The sequence below is a fragment of the Phytophthora sojae genome, assembly GCF_000149755.1.
Source record: "Phytophthora sojae unplaced genomic scaffold PHYSOscaffold_3, whole genome shotgun sequence".
Classification (NCBI taxonomy): domain Eukaryota; phylum Oomycota; class Peronosporomycetes; order Peronosporales; family Peronosporaceae; genus Phytophthora; species Phytophthora sojae.
Window position 1 is genome coordinate 8,804,066 of NW_009258117.1, and position 17,743 is coordinate 8,821,808.

The window sequence follows — 17,743 nt, forward strand, 5'->3', positions numbered from 1 at the left end:
AGACACTGCGAGTCGTGATGGTGCGCAAGAAGAGGAAGGGCGTGATCAAGGAGGCGCAGGCCGAGGGCGCGGCGGCCCCACGCGGCGTGGAACTGCGACGCGTAATGGAGGAGGTGCCCGCGGACGCTGCGCTGCCGGCGGCGCTGGGCGCCGGGAGCTTGGCGCAGTGGTACGCGGCGCTGTGCGAGGCGCACGGCAGTCTGTACGAGCAACTCAAGCGGCTGCAGCTCTTCCGCTCGCAGTGCAAGACGCTGCAGGACGCAGACGTGCAACTTAAGGCGGCGATCTGGCGGCTGGTTTTCCGCCTCAGCGTGGCGCCGCGCGCGCAGCCGCTGCGCAAGAACCTGGGGCTGATCCTGGACGTGCTGGCGCAAGGCGGCTCCGACGCGCGCGTGCAGGGGCTGCGCGTGGTGGCGGCCGAGGAGCTGCGCGCGTTCTTGAGCGCGCTGTGGGCGGAGGCGGAGCAGGAGACGCCCGAGCAGCGCGTGCAGCTGCTGGACCGCATGCTGCACCTGGTCGAGTCGCCGTTCCTGGCGCGCGCGCTGGTGGAGAACCCCGTGGACGGCGCGCGCAGCGGAGACGCACAGCATTTGCTGCAGTTCGTGGCGAGCTGCGCCGAGCAGCTGGAGGCGCTGGGCGCGCCCATCGTCGAGTACCACGAGGCCAATCAGGGACAGGAAGAGCAGGAGCAGGAGGAGGCCGCCGCGGCGTCCACGAACGTGGTGCTGCTGGCCTCGGAGCGCTGCGGCCACGCGCTCAAGAGCGTGATCGTGCTGGCCACGATGAAGGAGGTGCTGGACCGGCGCCTGCTGCAGTGCCGCGGAGACGGCCTGGAGCAGCTGGTAGAGGCCTTCCTCCGCATCGTCAAGCACTGTGTCCTGCTGCTGCAGACGAACGTGGTGCACAAGGACCTGCTGACCCAGGCGGGACTGGCGTACTGCTTGGTGCTGCGCCTGCTGCTGCAGTTGTCAGTCCACAGCTCGGGAGAGTCTTCCACCTTGGCGACCAAGCTGCTGCTGCAGACGGCGTACCCGGAGCTGAAGGTTATCAGCGTGGACGACTGCGACAACGCGCAGGTGCGAGCGCACATTGAGAAGGACGTCGAGAGCTTCGGCGACCTGTCGAGGCTGGCGGTGTGCCGCGGCTTGCTGAACAGCCTCGCGAACGAGGAGCTGGCACTTCCGGCCAAGAACCTCGGACTGGATGAAGAGCAGAAGTCGGAGCAGAGCGCGCTCGACGCGATCTTTACTGGCGTCCAGCAGTTCTGCGACCAGGAGGCGTACAACACGCGATTGTTTGCGTTCCAGGTGCTCGAGGCGTTCCTCCGTCGCGCGGTGACGATCTTGCAGAAGCAGAAGGAGCCTGCCGCTAACGGCGAAGAGCGTCCTGCTGTGTTGGCGGTGGAGACGCTGACGAACCTGACAACTGCGGTGTTGCTGAACTGGGAGCACCCGTCCAAGAAGGTGAATCAGTTCATGGCTGCCGTGTTCGCTCACATCGTCAACTACTTTGTGCTTTCCGGTGGGTTCCAGGAGTGGAGCGATGCGATCTTGCCGCGGCTGGTCGAGCTGCCGCCGACAAGTCGAGCCAAGTACGGGTCCTTGACGCTTCTGGTCGCCGAAGCCGGTGCTAAGCCCGTGCTCCAGGCCAGCCCTGCTCTGTTGTCGTCGCTACTCTCGGCGGTAGGCCAGAAGGACTACGCCGCGCCAGCTGCTGCTAACTTGTTTGCGCAGATTCTCGACGACCTCAGCCAGGGAGGTGACAAGAAGAGCGGTAAGAAGAGCACTTCGAAGCCTGATGATGAGTCCATGACTGCGTGGCGGCTTCTGTGGCTCCCGGATGTGGTTGGTGTACTGCTCTCGCGTGATGCGAATCTGCGTTCGCGCGTGGCGATGTACGTGATTCCTCTCCTCCTGAAAAAGGACCCTGATTGTGTGCCCGTCTTGATTAAGCGTCTCCACGAGGAAGCTACAAAGGAGCATATTGCTGGCGAAGCGGCCGATGTTGCGCTGTGGGCAGAGCTCGAAGTGCTCAAGTTCGCGCGCAAGAAAATGGCACCTGAGAAACTGGTGGGCATGTCAATGAACGAGATTGAGCGTGGTCTTCGCCACGCCAAGGTGGAAACTCGTGGTACTGCTTTCGATGCGTTGTGCGCGTCGCTGAAGTCGACCAGTATGCCGACGGATGATGAGTTACGCCTGGTGAAGTACTATTTGGTGGTGAATGGAAAAGAAATTGGACCCGCTGGTCGCATGAACACCCTGATCGGACTAAAGACCGTGCTGATCCGTATCAAGGAGACGCTGCGTCTTGCCAGCAAGAATCAGACGAAGCCAAACCCCACAGCCTCAGCTCGCGACGATTATGCTGCTGCAGTGGCGTTCAAGCAATGGGTGGAGCTGTTCGTCGTCACCTCGGTGTACCCTGGCGCGCTCCCACAGCGCTTGACGCTGGGCCTAGAGGTTCTTCTCCTGTATGTCCAGTTGTTCGGTTTTGGAAATGACGAAGCTCCGACGGAGAAACCTGCACGAAGCCTCTTGCTCACGGGCCAAATGGTGACGACCCTGTTGAACATGCTCATTAGCGCATGGGACTCAATTCGGTCTCTGGCGTTTACAGTTTTGGACTTGTATCCGGACGAGCTGCCGGGCTACTCGACGCGTGAAGAACTTCGTACTCTTGTTGACTGGGCCGTGGGACTTTGTGGCAGCCCCCGCCAACGTGAGAGTGACGCTGGCGCGATGTTCATCCGCTTGTTGTTCCAGAAGTGCAGCGGGTCTATTCAACGATTTGGCTTGACGTTCCAGCGCGATTCGGAGCGTGGACGTGATGTCGTTATTGATGCTAGCAGCAAAAGCCCAGAGGTAGCGTTCGTGCTTCAGCTGACTCAAGTGATTTTGTCGCGTGTTGAAGCTTTGAGTCCCGCTGAGATTAGGCGAGGCGAGTCTCCGCTTGTGCATGGCTTCTTGCTGTCGTTGCACTATGTACTTGAGAACGTGGCTTTCGATAAACTCTCCGACAGTGAAGCCGCAGAGTGGCCGCATGCCATGACGCAAATTTTCACGGCTATTCACCAATCGATGCGTGCATCTCTTGCCGTGGTTGGCGATGCTACCTCCGGCGCCGGCGATGAGGAGCTGTCGGCTTCGTTTGCTGGAGTGGTGGGCGAGGTGAGCGCTGTGGCTAAAACGTCGAACTCTGCTCTTCGCGTAGACTGCCGTGGCCACTTGATCGTTGAGAATGGAGAAGGCGGTCTTGATGGAGAGGAGGATGATGGCAACGCAGAGCAACGTGCTGTGGTGGGCAGCTGGCTGGCAGCCCGAGAGTGCGGAGCCATCCTCGAACTGCTCATGCGCCGTGTTCCGCTCCCGAGCTCCAACGCAGCTCCGGGAAGTGTCTCTTACTTCACCGTTGAGATGGCACAGCGTGGTGGTGAGACGTTGCTGAACTCGCTGTTCGAGCTGAAGCACAAGGGTGCGGTGGCCACTGCGTACCAGGCGTTTGAAGGTGTCTGCCGTGCGTTCCTTGCCCACGGTGAGCAAAATGCTGAGCTTGGCGGCCTGCCTGCGCGTTGGGCCGATCGCTTGTTGGAGCGCTTGGAGAGGTCAGAGCAGCACTTCATCCTGCGTCGTAGCTCAGGCTTCGCGTTTAGCTTCGTGGCGATTCTCCGTGCAGAGCCTCGCAATTCTGCTGCGGTTATTCTGCCTAAGGTCATGTCGACGTTGCTGCGTCTTGCGGGCGAGGACACTGACGCGGCGGAGAAGCGTGATACGCACCAGGAGCACCATTCGCTGTGGCGCGCACGTGTGCACGCACTCAACATTCTGAAGCTTATTTGCCAAGACGGAGTGCTGGCGGAGGATGTGGCTCGTTACATCGTGGATATGCTCGAGCTTGCTGTGCGTGGCTTCGACTGTGGATCGTGGGCTGTGCGCAACTCGTCTATGATGCTTTTCGCTGCGACGACTCAGCGTGCGATTGGAGACAAGCGCATTGCCGATGGCGGAACTCGCCAGCAGGTTTCCATCGACGACGTGTTCTCGCGTTTCCAGCAGCTGCGTGGCTTCCTCGCTCGTGAATTGTCGAGATTGTTGGCAAGCGACAGCAAGCCTAGTGGCACCCTGGGCGGAGCGGCCCCGCCTGGCCTCTATCCATTGTTGTTGTTCTTGAGCCGTCTTCGACCTGGTGACGAGGATGACCAGCGTGTGGCTGATGCACCTGCCTCGCCGTGTGATGGCAGCGGGCTCGCGAGCTTCGTCCCGCTCGCCATGAAGTGCGCCTCTCAACCGACTATGGCTATCCGACACATGGCTGCGAAGGTGGTGGCTTCGATTGTAAGCGATGCCGATGCTGCAACTGTGCTATCTATGCTCTGTGAGAAGCTTCCGCAGGGTGTCCGAAGCAGCAAGGACCCCAAGGGTGTGTCACACAACTACGTCCACGGAGTACTCGCTCAGATTCGCCACCTTATGACGAAATACTTGTTCGTTGGAGATACCCAAAGGAAGTCCACACCTATCTCGAAGGAAGCGCAGGCGGAGTTCTTTGAGGTCGTGGTGACGAAGTTGCTTCCGTCGACAATGTGGCTGTGGACTGGTAAGGACGCTCAGTCGATTAATGCTGTCATTCGGGCCGAGCTTGTCGCAACTGTGGATGTTGTTCTCCGATTCTACAAGGAGGATGCATCGGTTGCGCTGTCGGGAGCAACGAAGGAGGCACTTGCTGAGACTGTTAAGGCGCTTCAAGCTGAAGTTGAACAACAGTTGTTACAGCGGTGCGATTCCGATCGCGTTGCTGCTGTGCTGCTGTCCACCCGACCGGGTATGTACGTGTTGGATCGTGCATTGGTGTCGATTTGGTTCAGCTTGTGGACAATGCCGGCCAGTGGTCAGCAGCTGCATGAACTCGTCCGGAAGATGCTGGTGTGCAACGCTGTTCAGATCCGCAAGAAGGCTATCAAGAAGTTTGCGAACAAGCTGGTTGTTGCAGAGTTGACAACGGATGCTGTCGCCGAGCTGCAGACCATTTTGATCGGCCAGTTCCTCGTGGAGACACACCCGAAGGTGCGCGCCAGGCAACTCCAGCTACTTGTCCGTTGCCAGCTTCGCCAACCGATTGCTGATGCTCATCCCCAGAGGCAGCAACTGCAAACCCAACTGGCGAATACTTTGAATATCTCGGCAGACACTCAAGTATTGGCCCCGACATTGGAGCTGCTCGCCCTCTTGGTATACCACAAAAGTGCATCTGCTGCTAGTCCTGACACTGCGCTGTATCAGACTTTGAGCCAAGAAATCGAGCAACGCTCTGACGAGAACCAACCCCTGATTCTCCGCGAAGCCGCTGCTTCCTCGCTCCACCACAGCGGACTTCTGCTCCTGCATAAGAAGGAAGGATCTGTCGCTTCAAGCGCGAATCTCGCACTGGGAGGCTGGATGAGCGCTCTGCGTCTGCTTCAAGATGACGACGTGCGCGTGAGAGCTGTTGCGCGGCACGCTGTCCAAGAAGCTCTTGCAAAGGCTGAGGATGGCATCGCTTCGTCTCCGCGTGGCTCGCTGTCAGATGCAACGGTGCTGCCGCTCGCTGTAGAGTATATTGCATCTTCTTTCGCGCGTACTGGACACGGCGCTGCATCTCTGTCGAAGGTGCTCTTTGAGCTCGTGGACGCGCCCAGCGTTCTTGCCGCTTACGCCGGTGCTGCTGGCGCCAAGGCCCAAGACTGGGACGACCTGTACCGCCGCATTTTCGAGTCCGAGAGCAGCAACTACTTCGCTGAACGCGACGTGCTGGCACAGAACATTGTTTTCTCGCTGCTGGCTCGCTCTGTCAAGGACGATGGGGAGTCCATGCATCTTCTGCGCCAGCAAGTTCTCACGGCTGTGGCCAGTGCACTCACCACGCTGAACCAGGAAGCTCGGCGTGAAGAAGGCAGCCAGTGGCTAGGAGGTATCACCTACTACTCGGATGTGTTTGCCCCTCTCCTAGGCCTCCTCGCTGCTGGCGTGGCCATCCTGACTTCGGCCTCGTCTCCGCCCGGTGCTGAATTGCAGCCCCTGGCTTCCCAAGTTCGCGAGCTCGCGCAGGATGCGTGTGCCATCCACACTAACGACGACGCTACGCACCCGCTCGTGCTGCGTGCACTCGATCTGCTTGCGAACAAGGATCGGGAGTCTTCGAAGCAGGCCGGAGCTGAGCCTGTTACTGAGCTGCTGTATTTGACCCCGCACTGGACATCTTTGGGCGGTTCAAAGGGCGACTAAGAGAAAGGTTCGTGTAGATTGCAGCCCGGTGCCACAATAGATTGCAGCTGAGTCATTCATCCAATGTGAGCGAGACCATGGGCACCATAATCCGACAGCTGCCACAATCACTTCGGCACCATAATCAATTCCGCGAGCTAATCATCTGCCCTCGACAGTGAGAGCGCCCCAACCCATTCTCGTTCTTACCTTCTCAAGCGCACGCCAACTCAACACCAACTCCACTTCATCGTCTCTCATGTCGCTCAAGGGCAAGATCGCTGTCATCACTGGCGCGTCGATGGGCATCGGCGCCTCAACTGCCCACCGCTTTGCCCAAGAGGGGGCGAGCATGGCGCTGCTTGCGCGGTCCAAGGACAAGCTGGTAGCGCTAGCGGAGGAGCTGCAAGGCGTGCCAGGCTGCGGCCGTGTCGTGGTCTACGCGGTGGACGTGCAGGACCGCAACGCGCTGGCCGCCGCCATGAGCGACACCGTCAAGGAGATCGGCGGACCCGTGGACGTGCTGGTCAACAACGCGGGTCTCACTCTCGGTGCGCCCGCGTGCTTCCAGGACCAGTCGATCGCCGACATCTCGATCATGGTGCAGACGAATGTGAATGGCGTGCTGTTCGCTGCTCACGCGGCTCTCAACCAGGGAGGAATGATGGTGCAGAAGCGCGGAGTGATCGTGAACGTGACGTCGGTGACCGCTCTGGAAGCGCCTCTGTTCCCCGGTGAAGCCGTCTACCACATGGCCAAGGCGGCGCAGGAGGGCTTCTCGAACGCGTTGCGCAACGAGCTGAGCCGCACCAACGTCAAGGTCGTGGTGGTGCGTCCGGGCGTCGTGGCCACGAACTTCCACGAGCAGCGCGTCGGCTTCGACCGCCAAATGTACTCGCAGTTCATGGACGGCTACGAGCCGCTGGTGTCCGACGACGTGGCGGACGCGATCTCGTGGGTGTTGGACAAGCCCGAGCGAGTGATGGTCAAGGCGCTCGACGTTGTGCCGACCGCACAGCGCAGCCTCAGCGTGTTCGACCGCGAGTGGAACGCTCGAAACGCCAAGTAGACGGCATCGCAGTGGTCAGTGAGAACAGCAACAAGCTTTCTCGGTACATACTGTAATGACAATCGAACTCTGGATTCTTTGTGAGTGAGTGAGCGAGTGGCTGTACAAACGTGTGTAGGGCACCGTCATTGTGACTAAAATCGCGCGTCGCGCATCGAGTGCCCTCTTGATGACTTGAGCTGCTTCCCAGTGGGAAGTTCCCACCCGTCATGGAGCCTCCATGATGGAGGTCAGCGCATCGACCGATTCATTAGCCATGTCTGGTCGACGAGGTGACCTCCAACTCTCGCTTATTCTGCAGCTTCACGCGATCCGGGCAAATGTGTTCAGTATTTGGGACGAATCCAGACAGCAACATCGCGTTACTGCGGTATAACGTTTGCACGACCGAGCTGGTGGCCCACCCCACAGTGACAGTAGTACAGTCTGCGCTACGCTTGACCGCCGTGGTACTCGCAAAAAAGATCAAGCCGGAGCTGTAGCGGAGACCAATGCTGGCAGCACCAACAGAATCCTTAAGCTACGCTATTCGCCGCTGTTAATCGGCTTTCGTCCATCGAGTTGGATAACTCTGCGCAGATCCTGCTCGCAATGATGCCTGTTCCCTACAGAGCACAGCCTGCTGGAGCACGATGGCGGTGCATCATGTACTAGTACAGTGCTACTGTACATGTAGGGGGGGGGCATTTTATTGCCGTGACAGTGTCACGGCAATAACACTGACACCGTCACTGTCAGACACAGATGCAGTTCGCGGATCGTCTGGCGGACTGCCTGGCCGTCATTAGTGTAATGTGCCCATCACCACGGCTTGTACGTACATGTATGGCAGGATCTACGTACACAGTCTATTTTCGGTGATATCTTGGAGTTTGTATAGGCAGCCCATCACCCCACAATGTGACGACCTTCCCGCAGGACGGATGTCATCCGCGGGAAATGGCTTTGCTCCGCTGCGCTCCGCAAAGGCAGTCGCTGCGCTCCTGCGATAAAAAGATTCTCTCACCTGGCGAGAACAGTGCTCGGCTCGCTGGAATGCTCGTCGCTGGGCCCGCCTCCGCAAATACCGCGCGGCCCTGCTACGCGGGCACCCCGCGCGGGTTTGCTGCGGCTACGCTCCTCGCAACCGCGAGCCTCCGTTGGTCCTCTTCTATATCACATTCACCCCCCCTCGACCCCCATAAAAAAGACTGTGTACGTAAGCACTCTCTTGTACGTATGTAGGCAGCGGCTCCTTGCCGGCCATCGCAAATACAAGGATTGCAGCTGAGCTTGACACACGGGGAAATTGCAATAAAAAACTGGGGATTTGTCTACAGCTCATGATCCAATGGTACATGTACAACATTGCGTCGCCGCAACTCAGACTCAGACCACAGCCCGCATCATCGAGGATCGATCTTCGCGACACGCTGCGGACAGCGGCTGTCCGCTTAGAAGCACAGCCTGGCAAATCCCAGCAGCCAGGTTACTCACCGACGCCAGCAGCAATGGTGAATGCCCTAGTAAGCCCCCCCCCCGAACATCAAGAAGTCCTGGCGAGAAGAGCCAAGCTTATCGGTCCACAACTACAAACCAGGGCAACTCGCCGTTCAACTCCAGCCACGTTGAAGCGTCCGAAGTGCGCCCAGCTCGTTCAATGCACAGTGACCGTGCCCCTTGCACTTGCTGTGCTCGACCAGGTCTCAGATGACTTGACGTTTTATGCTGGAGGATTGCAACGTTGGATCATCCAACTTGGATGACAACCGTGCACCGTGATCCGTACGGATAGTGTACCTAATTTCAATCGTAAACCTAGATAATCACATGGTATCAGGAAAGCCTAGACAATGCAATCACTAATAAAACCGAACTATCCACGCGCATATACCTTCCGAAAAAGATGGATACGATTCCGATGGTCCGACCCGTTTCTGAACGTCCAGCGGTTATCCGAGCGTCAATCACCACAGTCGTAATGTAGCGCAAGGCCACTGTTGTCCTGGAGTCCAGGACAACAGTGCTGGACGCACCATCAGAATCACGGCCGGCGTTTACGGTCGCGTCTGCATCGGGTCGGGACGTGTCTCCAGCCCTCCAGCTCCTCCCAATCGCTCTGTTCGGGTGCAGGAGGGAGCTCATTCTCCAATTCACTTTGGCCTACCGAGCTGTACCATGGTCTCGTTCGTCAACTGCATCGTCGCCGCCGCCGTCGCCGTCGCCACCTTCACGACTCCAAGCGCAGCCACTCTCGACGTGAACGAGCTGGCCGAAGGAACGTACTTCAAGCCCTCGGGCCGCTACGTCTCGGGCGTCGTGGGCGCCACGACCCCGTTTCGCCGCTCGCCGTGCCCCGCGCTCAACACGCTGGCCAACCACGGCTACCTGCCGCGCAACGGCCAGAACGTGACCAAGGCCGTGCTGGGGCCCGCCGTCATGTCGGTCTACAACTTGGGCGAGGACGCCACGGCCACGCTGCTGGCGCTCGTGCCCGACTCCTTCTCGCTCGACTACCTGGCCACGCACAACATGATCGAGCACGACGCGTCGCTCATCCACAACGATGAATACTTCGGCGGCGACCCGGCCGCGGTGAATCTCACGCTGGCCGAGCAGCTGCTCGCGCGCGGCCAGACCAGCGGCACGCTGGGCGTCACGGAGCTCGGGGCTGCGCGCAAGGCCCGACTCGCGGACAGTCTGGCCATCAACCCCAACATCACGTTCGGCACGACGCAGCAGACGCTGGCCTTCCTCGAGGCGTCCATTCTGCTGCTGGGCTTCGGTTCCAAGACCAATGAGAGCGTGGCGGTGGACACGGCCCGCTCTTTTCTGGTGGACGAGAAGATCCCGGACGGATGGGTCCGCGCGTCGAGCGCGATCAGCGCCACCGATGCGCGCACCACCGCTGCGAAGATCGCCGCGGCCTCCGCTTGAGCGTGTGAGAGGCAAAAGGGTCTGTAGACAGTAAGTAGCTAGCACAATCTAATCGAAATCGAATACCCACCTTATAACCATCGTTCCAGCCGTGTCAGCGCGATGTTACAGAGAATTCGTGGCGTGTTGAGTACAATGACAAGGATTGGCACGCCAAAGATACGCTCAGTAGAGTTACTTCAGAAAGTTTTAGACCGCTCGTCAGTGCATGATAGAAGAAACAAACCCATTCCAGGATTGATAAAGCTTGCTCGACGAGGTGATGAGCTTCATCATTCTTCATTCATTGGCAAACACCGTTGAGGTGGAGAATTTTTTGTACTACAGTATACTATCCACATGATATTGAGTCTGAGAGGGGGAGGCGCACCTCCAGTGCTGTTTGCCGATGTATCGGACGACTCCATTTTGGTGCAGCGAGAATCCTCAAAAAGTGCTCCGAGGTGGCGCCGGTGCGATCGAGGTCTCAATGTCGAAGGCAGATCTGAAAGTCGCGATTGCCCTGCGTATGGCCAAATGGTCATCCACCCGACTCCTTCAACCTGATGAAGGATGACACAGTCGAGTGCCAAGGTGAAGCCGATTACGTGCGGCTTTTACGACTGCATGTGGAAGTTCGAAGGCTTGCGGTCGACCGACGGCTTCGCGCTCAGTTCAACGTGGAAAGACGCAAGCGGAGAAAAGTACCATCGATTCAATGCGGACGAATCTAGCGGCTCCGTCGAGTGGGAGAGTCTTCTGATTGTCGCCAGAGCTGGAGCGGGGCCCAAGAACGCTGAAAAGGTCGAGGTTGCTGATCCCGGACAAACGAGCTCAGGAAAACTAAAAGACCCATGCCCAATTTGTTGGACAACATTGGAAAGCAGCAATGAAGGGGCCATCACCACAACGACTTGTGGACACACGTTTCACACGCAATGCGTGGATACATGGTCCAGCCATTACTGCGCCCGCGACTCGCTGTCGAGCTGCCCTCTTTGCCGCCGCTCGCTGTAAGCGGTGACCGAAAAACATTTTCATCATTGATTGGTTATGAGCCTCACAAATTCGTCCTTCCACGGCTCTAAGAGATGCCATAGAAGATGAAAGCACCATTTCATTTGTCACTGAATTTGTGCACTGCGGCTAACTAAAATGACAGTGTCGTCTTCAATACCGCATTGCCAGAGCTTCATGCCGTCTTCCAGTTGCCTCCCACCAAAACCAATCGCTGAGCGTGCCCTTCGTGGTCTTGGAGCTTGACCTTTAGGACGTTGATAGAATCCGCCTCCGAGCAGTTCACGGAAATCGATTTACCGGTAAATGTCCTCACGGTGATGCTCATCGTTGGTTTGGCCAGAAAGCGAGTTTCCACCATTAGTCGTGGGCAACCCCCTGCCATTCCAGGGATGAGAGACACGAGGCCGCGCTCTTTCGACACTTCGGTACCGTAGAGCTGGATGGACTTGACCGTACCTCCGCTATTGGAATTTGTTATTCAGGACATCGATGAGATCCCCCACGGTTGCGCTCTCAATTTGACCTGAGGAAGCTCGGAGACGTGGACTTCCAAGACGCCTTTCAACCCGAGTTCATGATTCACTTTCCACGGTAGTGCGATGGTAGATGTGGTCATTTTGTTCGGTGCCTGCCTGTGAGAGGCCTTGAGGTGTGATGTTGGGACGTGCAAGGGAAGTGGGGCGCTGCGACCCAATTGTCGAATGCTACACCTTTCCAATAGATATCCCGGGGCGGCGAAGATAACGTTCAATTACGAGTGAATGGTCTTTCCCCACTCTCTGGATGCGATTTTCGTCGTCTGATGATAGACCACGACGATAAGATAGGTTGAATTTAGCCTGCAACTTAGATTCTATATTACTATGGGTCTGGGTCTATTGGCAGCATCGGACCATTATTGGTCGCGGTCGAAGTTCTCGAGCGAGGCACCCGACAAGTGAGTGACGCTGCTTACACTTGTGGCATGACAGAACATGCGAAAAGGTTTCGTGAAGTTGTGGTCGTGTAGCTATAAGGATGCGTAAAAAGAAGTAAAGCGAACTTGATTGAAGTGCCAAGTACCTGATGCTGATGCGCGGCTTACCTGGAAGATGTTTGTCCAAATAACCACTGCCAGCAATTCCTGATTTGCTTGCCAAACAGAGCTAGCATTCCGACGCGTTTCATTTAAAATGTTATATCTCTTTCCCACCCTCAGCATCTTGCTCGTCGACAAGCGTGGCGAGGTCATTTAGTACTCCGAATTGCGCTTCAACGATTCTGATACACTTTTACTGGATTGCGCGTGCTGGAAGCGCCTACGACTTCATCTTGGGTTGAGGTTCCTCACTAAATGGAACACCTTGGATATGCTCACAGGAGCTCCAGCATGTCAAACGTACGGATGGGTATAATGCAACGTTCATTGAGTATTACGGCGTAACACTACTCGGTGGCCTGCGCAGTACCTCACGTCGCCTTCCGACACAAAGAGCAACTCGGTTGTGCGTCATGGCCACAGCACCACTCCGACCATTTGTCAATGCATCTTTTGTGGAAGCTGTGGCCGCATTTCGCTGCAGTGACGCACTTTTTCGCGGTGGATCCAAACAGTGACCAACAGATCGAGCACACGTTGTCCCTGCGAACAACAACGGAACGCGTCGCCGCTGGAACCTTCGCAGCGACTGAATCGCTCTTCGTCTTGGTGATGATCAGCAGACTGTCCCATTCCACGCAGCCAGCATTTTCGTCCGCGTCGAAGCGGTGGTAGTCTTCACCCCCGGCATTCTTCCACGGCGAGCTCATGAAGCAGCCGTCACTGGATCGGACGCCCTTGAACTTCCACACGCAGTTGAAGAACCCGCAGGTGAGAGGCTCCACGGGATGGTCAGACAATAGATTCCAATATGATCCTCCACGAGGTTGAAGACCGCGAACGGTTTGGGGTGGATGACCATCTCTCCAAAGGCGGCACAGACGGGATTCTCGCACTTTCCTTCGACGTTGAGCATGTACGCCACTCTGGCGCATCATCGCAAAGCTGGTGTTTCGTCAGAATTGAGTCGTCCGAGACGCCTGCATTTGAGGGGGCCCCCAGCCACCGCCGACTAGCCTTTCTACGAAGAATATCTCGTCCCCGTGCTGAACGTTGTAGTTTGACAGCGGTTGTTGAGGGTCAATCCTCTTCCATTTATTTGTACACGGTGCCCAACTGACTCAGGCAAATACCCGCTCGCCATGAGATGCACTGCTTTATGAGATCGATCTGAGTTGTGGGCTTGCAAATGATCCCAAGACTTTCGAAGGTCGGGAGCCTGGCGATGATAACTAGCCCGTCCATCGGTTTGGGTATGAATTGCGTCGTCGCTACGAGGCGGGGGCATCCGCCAGCGAGTTCCGGAACGACAGACTTGAGGGAGCGCTGGCCGTCCAGCTTCGTGCCGTAGAGCAGAATGGATGTCACGACTCTGATGCCCCCCTCGCTGGTGATCGTCGCTTGCAGTTTTCTGCTCCAGAACCGAGATAAGACCTGCAACTTTCGCGCCTCGAAGTCCGTCGGGATGGTCAGGCTGGCCGACGTCCAGGACACCCTGAATCCAAAACTAAATTTGTCTTGGGGCCGTCGCCAAGCATGCTCATGTCTAGAATAAAAAATATCTATTTTCACGGCCCAACAAGAGTATGTAAGGTATAAATAAAGTAAACCATTCCGTGTTGCTTTTGAGTTGAACGGGTAAAAGAAGAATAACAACTCTAGGGAGTCCCCAGCCACCGCTAATAAGCTCTTCATGAAGAATATCCCGTCCCCGTGCTGAACGATGAGGACTTAAGAGCAAGTTGGGGAATGATAAAGGGCGAAGTTGCAAAATTATCGTACACCTGGTGTGCAATCACTTCACGTTTGCTGTAGATACGTGGGGAAACTTTTCGTTTGCAATATCCACAGTTCTTGCCGGCATTCGAACTTCACCCTTACCTTTTGACTTATGTAAAAGACACAACTGTGTTGTAAGTTACGACAAAGAAAGCGAGAAAGCAGAAGAAGAAACATTCATTGGTGTTCAAACTCAGATATGCACATGCTTCCAGCGCATTTCATATTTGGTCGCAAGTCCGCCGTATGGATGAACTTGATAGCTGCGCTTCACTATCCGTCAGAATTCTGACTCTGATCCTACATCGACCTACGGCAGATCGGGCATGTCGGAAGCAAGTCGGCGTCATTGCACTGGATTGACCACAGGCCGACGCATGCTTTGTGAAAGCTGTGCCCGCAGCGCGTGGTGGTGACACTTCCCTCATCAAAACCCAGTGTGGAGTAGCAGATGGGGCATTCAACTTTTCTTGCTACGGTAGTACGCCTCAGCGTCACGGCTTCGTGGAACCGCCTTGACTGCAGCAGCTTCCCCGAGTGACTTGACCACGATGAGCAAATCTTCCCACTCCACGGGGCCGTGGCTTTCGTCTGCACCAAACCGGTGATACTTCTCGCCGCTGGCCTCTTCCCATGGCGAACTGATGGCGATGCCGTCCGATGCCTTGATCCCCTCGAATTTCCACACACAGTCGTAAAATCCGCATGTAAGAGGCTTGACGACCGACTTACACACCGGACAACCCACGCTGTCTCCTCGGATTAGATTGAAGTGCTTGACCGGATTGGAGTCGATGATCATTTGCCCAAATGCTTCGCACTTGCTGTTCTCACAGCGACCCTCAATATTGAGCCCTCTGTCACACACGCGCCACTTTGGGGCAGCCGAAGAGAACTCGCTCTGGGTCAGGATGGAGTTGTTGGATACGTCGGCGAATTGAAGCAACTGAGGAGGTCCGCTGCCACCACCTCTCAGACGTAGAACCAGGTGTAGTGTGGCCTCGGGAAGCGCTGGTGGTCTGGAGGCATCCCCTCTTGATTCTCAATCCCTCGCGTTAGATCGTCCACAGTGTCGCTTTTGAGCCCCGCTATCACGATCGTTTTACCCAGGAGGTTCTTCACAAAGATATTGAGACTTCCCTGAAGAACGAGTTCAACCGCTGCAAGCAAGCTTGGGCATCCGCCAGCCATCCCAGGAATTATACTTTCGAGACGACAGTTCTTCTTCATGACGGTGCCGTGGAGACGAAGAGAGGTGACCATGTAATATCTCGATCCCGAGACTGCAACTTCTTGCTGAGTACTTCCATGAGCGCCTTCACACTCGCACCATGGATTCGATGATCAGGAAAGTCAGCGGCATGAACCTCCACCACGCCCTTCAAGCCACTCTCATCGATAATTCTCCATGGAACAACGATGTTGATGTTGCCATTCCGCTGAGAGCTGCGTGCGACTGTGTCGGGTAGAGTCAGGATTTGACCTTCGAGTCAGGAACGATAATGCGCGGTGAATGAAAAAATCAAACAAAACCAATAAAGATTTTAGAGCAGGTAAACGGAGTTTGCACGAATGGTATCGTCCTCTATTTCGTCAAATCTGATGCAACTGAAAAAGGGTGTTAGGCGGTCTCAACCTTTCATAGGGTTCATAAGTGAAGATCTTGTCGGACAAGTTTTCTCGGCTTCCTCACAAATGACCCTTGTGGAGGATATTTAAAGTGATGGATGGGGCTGTAAGTTTCATTATACAACGAACTCAGAGCGCATGAGAATTCACACCTAATTTCGTCTTTCGGGTCCAGATGGAAGTTTAATTCTGCTCGGATTGCTCCCGAACAGTTAGAACTAAATTTGTCTTACCGCCAGCAGATGGCACTTGCGAAGAAGGATGAGTATGTAAAGGTACAAAATAAAGCAGCCATTGCTTATAGCTGAACGAGGAAAGACGTATAAAACTAAGTAGGAGCAGCAAGCCGTCCCCTGCAGATAAAACCATGCCGAAGTAGCAACTCGCGCGTCACGAGCCTCAGCGACCTTCCGTTAGCCCGTTTTGAGGCAAACAGGGCACTTCCCAAGAGTTGTTTTGCTTTGGGACCACAGGGACCATTTTTCAACGCATCCGCGATGAAACGAGTGGCCGCATCCACTCTTGGCAACAGGTCCTGAGCGAATTCCAGTCCAGCAGATAGCACAGACAACATCGTGGTCGGCGCGAGCAGTTTGAGCAGATTCAACCAGTCCAGCCGCGGCAGCTTCTTTCACAGGTTTGACGAGGATCAATAGACTTTCCCACTCAATTGAGCCGCTGGATTCGTCCGCATCAAACCGCTGGTACGTCTCGCCACTCGCAGATCTCCACGGTGAACTGGCAAAGAAGCGGTCGCTTGCCTTCACGCCCTCAAACTTCCACGCACAGTCGTAGAATCCACACGTGAGCGGCTTCACCTTCGATCCACACATCGGACACTTGACGCCACCATCCTTCATGAGGTTAAACACTTGGAAGTCTGCAGGGTGAATTACCAGTTGCTTGTACGCAACACACGCTCGGTTCTTGCATCGGCCTTCAATGTTCAGCCCATCGCGGCAAATTCGCCAATCCGGAGCCTCCACTGAGAACTCGTTCTCAACCAGAATGGAGCTGTCGGAAACATTGGCAAAGCATCGAGGCGCAACGTACCCTCCTCTCAATCGCAGCACCAGATGCAGGACACTGCCGTTCTGGATGCCGTAGTCCGACAGCTTACGCCCATCGTCAAGCTGGCGGGCTGCAAAAATCAACCGCTGCTGGTCTGGCGGGATGCCCTTTTGATCCTGGATACGCTGCTTGATTTCGTCAACAAAGTTCGCAACATGACAGCTCACCTCAATGGTCTTGCCGGTCAGTGTTTTGATGATGATCACTTGGCCACACGAAGCTGTGGCAGCCACAAGATGCGTGCTTGCCAGCAGGCGCGGACACCCGTGTAACAGATCTGGAACCAGCGTCTCCAGAAGACGATTGTCATCATCCAGGCGAGTGCCGTAAAGCTGGAGAAAGCGCACTTTGCGTATGGCGCCATCGCACACTCGTTCCGAGCGAAGTTTCCGGTCCAGGGCTTGGACCAGATCGCTGACTTTCGAATTCTCCGACGGCAAGTCATAGCTCGTGACTTCCACTACCCCCTCGATGCCTTGCTGGTAGACTTGTTTCCACGCGACGGCGAACACCATTTCCGACATTTGTTTTGTGGAACTGTGGTTCATCTCGTAGCGGAGAATGTAGAATGACTGCAGGCAACAAGAAGGCTGAGCGAACAAGCTTGGGACTGGACGAGGGATGTTGAAGCAGGGTGTGGACGATAAAACTTTCTTGGTCCATTTCAACTGTCGTATCTTGCCACAGTCGAATCCAATCAGTTAACGGTAACCAAAAGTTTCTTACGCAGCGATCGAATTTTCACTGACAAAAACTACCACACACTCGTTTAATGTTGATCAAATCGACCCTAAGCGTCATTCCTAACGCGATCACCGGGGTATGATCTCGGCTGTGGTTTGGGGTGGAAGGAAGCATGATCTCAAAGCCGTTCCTAACGAGATCGTGATCCATGTCCAAATACATAACGAAAGGCTCGAGTTCGCGTTGAGGGCGGCCGCCATTATGAGCTTCACGAGATGT

The 17,743-nt window shown here is 56.0% G+C and overlaps 6 protein-coding genes across 6 annotated transcripts; 5 read left to right on the plus strand and 1 right to left on the minus strand.

Moving 5' to 3' along the window:
- Nucleotides 1–17: 17 nt before the first annotated feature.
- PHYSODRAFT_557895 (hypothetical protein) lies at nucleotides 18–6,260 on the plus strand (the record flags this gene model as incomplete). Its single annotated transcript, XM_009526564.1, has 1 exon — nucleotides 18–6,260. One exon carries the CDS (start codon nucleotides 18–20, stop codon nucleotides 6,258–6,260), a length of 6,243 nt encoding a protein of 2,080 aa, XP_009524859.1.
- Nucleotides 6,261–6,591: 331 nt separating this feature from the next.
- Nucleotides 6,592–7,308, plus strand: PHYSODRAFT_492417 (hypothetical protein; the record flags this gene model as incomplete). Its single annotated transcript, XM_009526565.1, has 2 exons — nucleotides 6,592–7,110; nucleotides 7,159–7,308. The coding sequence occupies 2 exons, from the start codon at nucleotides 6,592–6,594 to the stop codon at nucleotides 7,306–7,308; spliced, it is 669 nt and encodes a 222-aa protein (XP_009524860.1).
- Nucleotides 7,309–8,314: 1,006 nt separating this feature from the next.
- Nucleotides 8,315–8,578, plus strand: PHYSODRAFT_495850 (hypothetical protein; the record flags this gene model as incomplete). Its single annotated transcript, XM_009526566.1, has 1 exon — nucleotides 8,315–8,578. A coding segment is annotated over one exon (264 nt), but the record flags the coding sequence as incomplete, so codon positions are not given.
- Nucleotides 8,579–9,465: 887 nt separating this feature from the next.
- On the plus strand, nucleotides 9,466–10,224 carry PHYSODRAFT_493203 (chloroperoxidase; the record flags this gene model as incomplete). Its single annotated transcript, XM_009526567.1, has 1 exon — nucleotides 9,466–10,224. The coding sequence occupies one exon, from the start codon at nucleotides 9,466–9,468 to the stop codon at nucleotides 10,222–10,224; it is 759 nt and encodes a 252-aa protein (XP_009524862.1).
- A 552-nt stretch (nucleotides 10,225–10,776) lies between these two features.
- PHYSODRAFT_299570 (hypothetical protein) lies at nucleotides 10,777–11,220 on the plus strand (the record flags this gene model as incomplete). Its single annotated transcript, XM_009526568.1, has 1 exon — nucleotides 10,777–11,220. One exon carries the CDS (start codon nucleotides 10,777–10,779, stop codon nucleotides 11,218–11,220), a length of 444 nt encoding a protein of 147 aa, XP_009524863.1.
- A 1,452-nt stretch (nucleotides 11,221–12,672) lies between these two features.
- Nucleotides 12,673–17,304, minus strand: PHYSODRAFT_489945 (hypothetical protein; the record flags this gene model as incomplete). The annotated part of the gene is made up of 3 exons (XM_009526569.1): nucleotides 12,673–12,925; nucleotides 16,418–16,689; nucleotides 16,735–17,304. The coding sequence occupies 3 exons, from the start codon at nucleotides 17,302–17,304 to the stop codon at nucleotides 12,673–12,675; spliced, it is 1,095 nt and encodes a 364-aa protein (XP_009524864.1).
- Nucleotides 17,305–17,743: the final 439 nt, after the last annotated feature.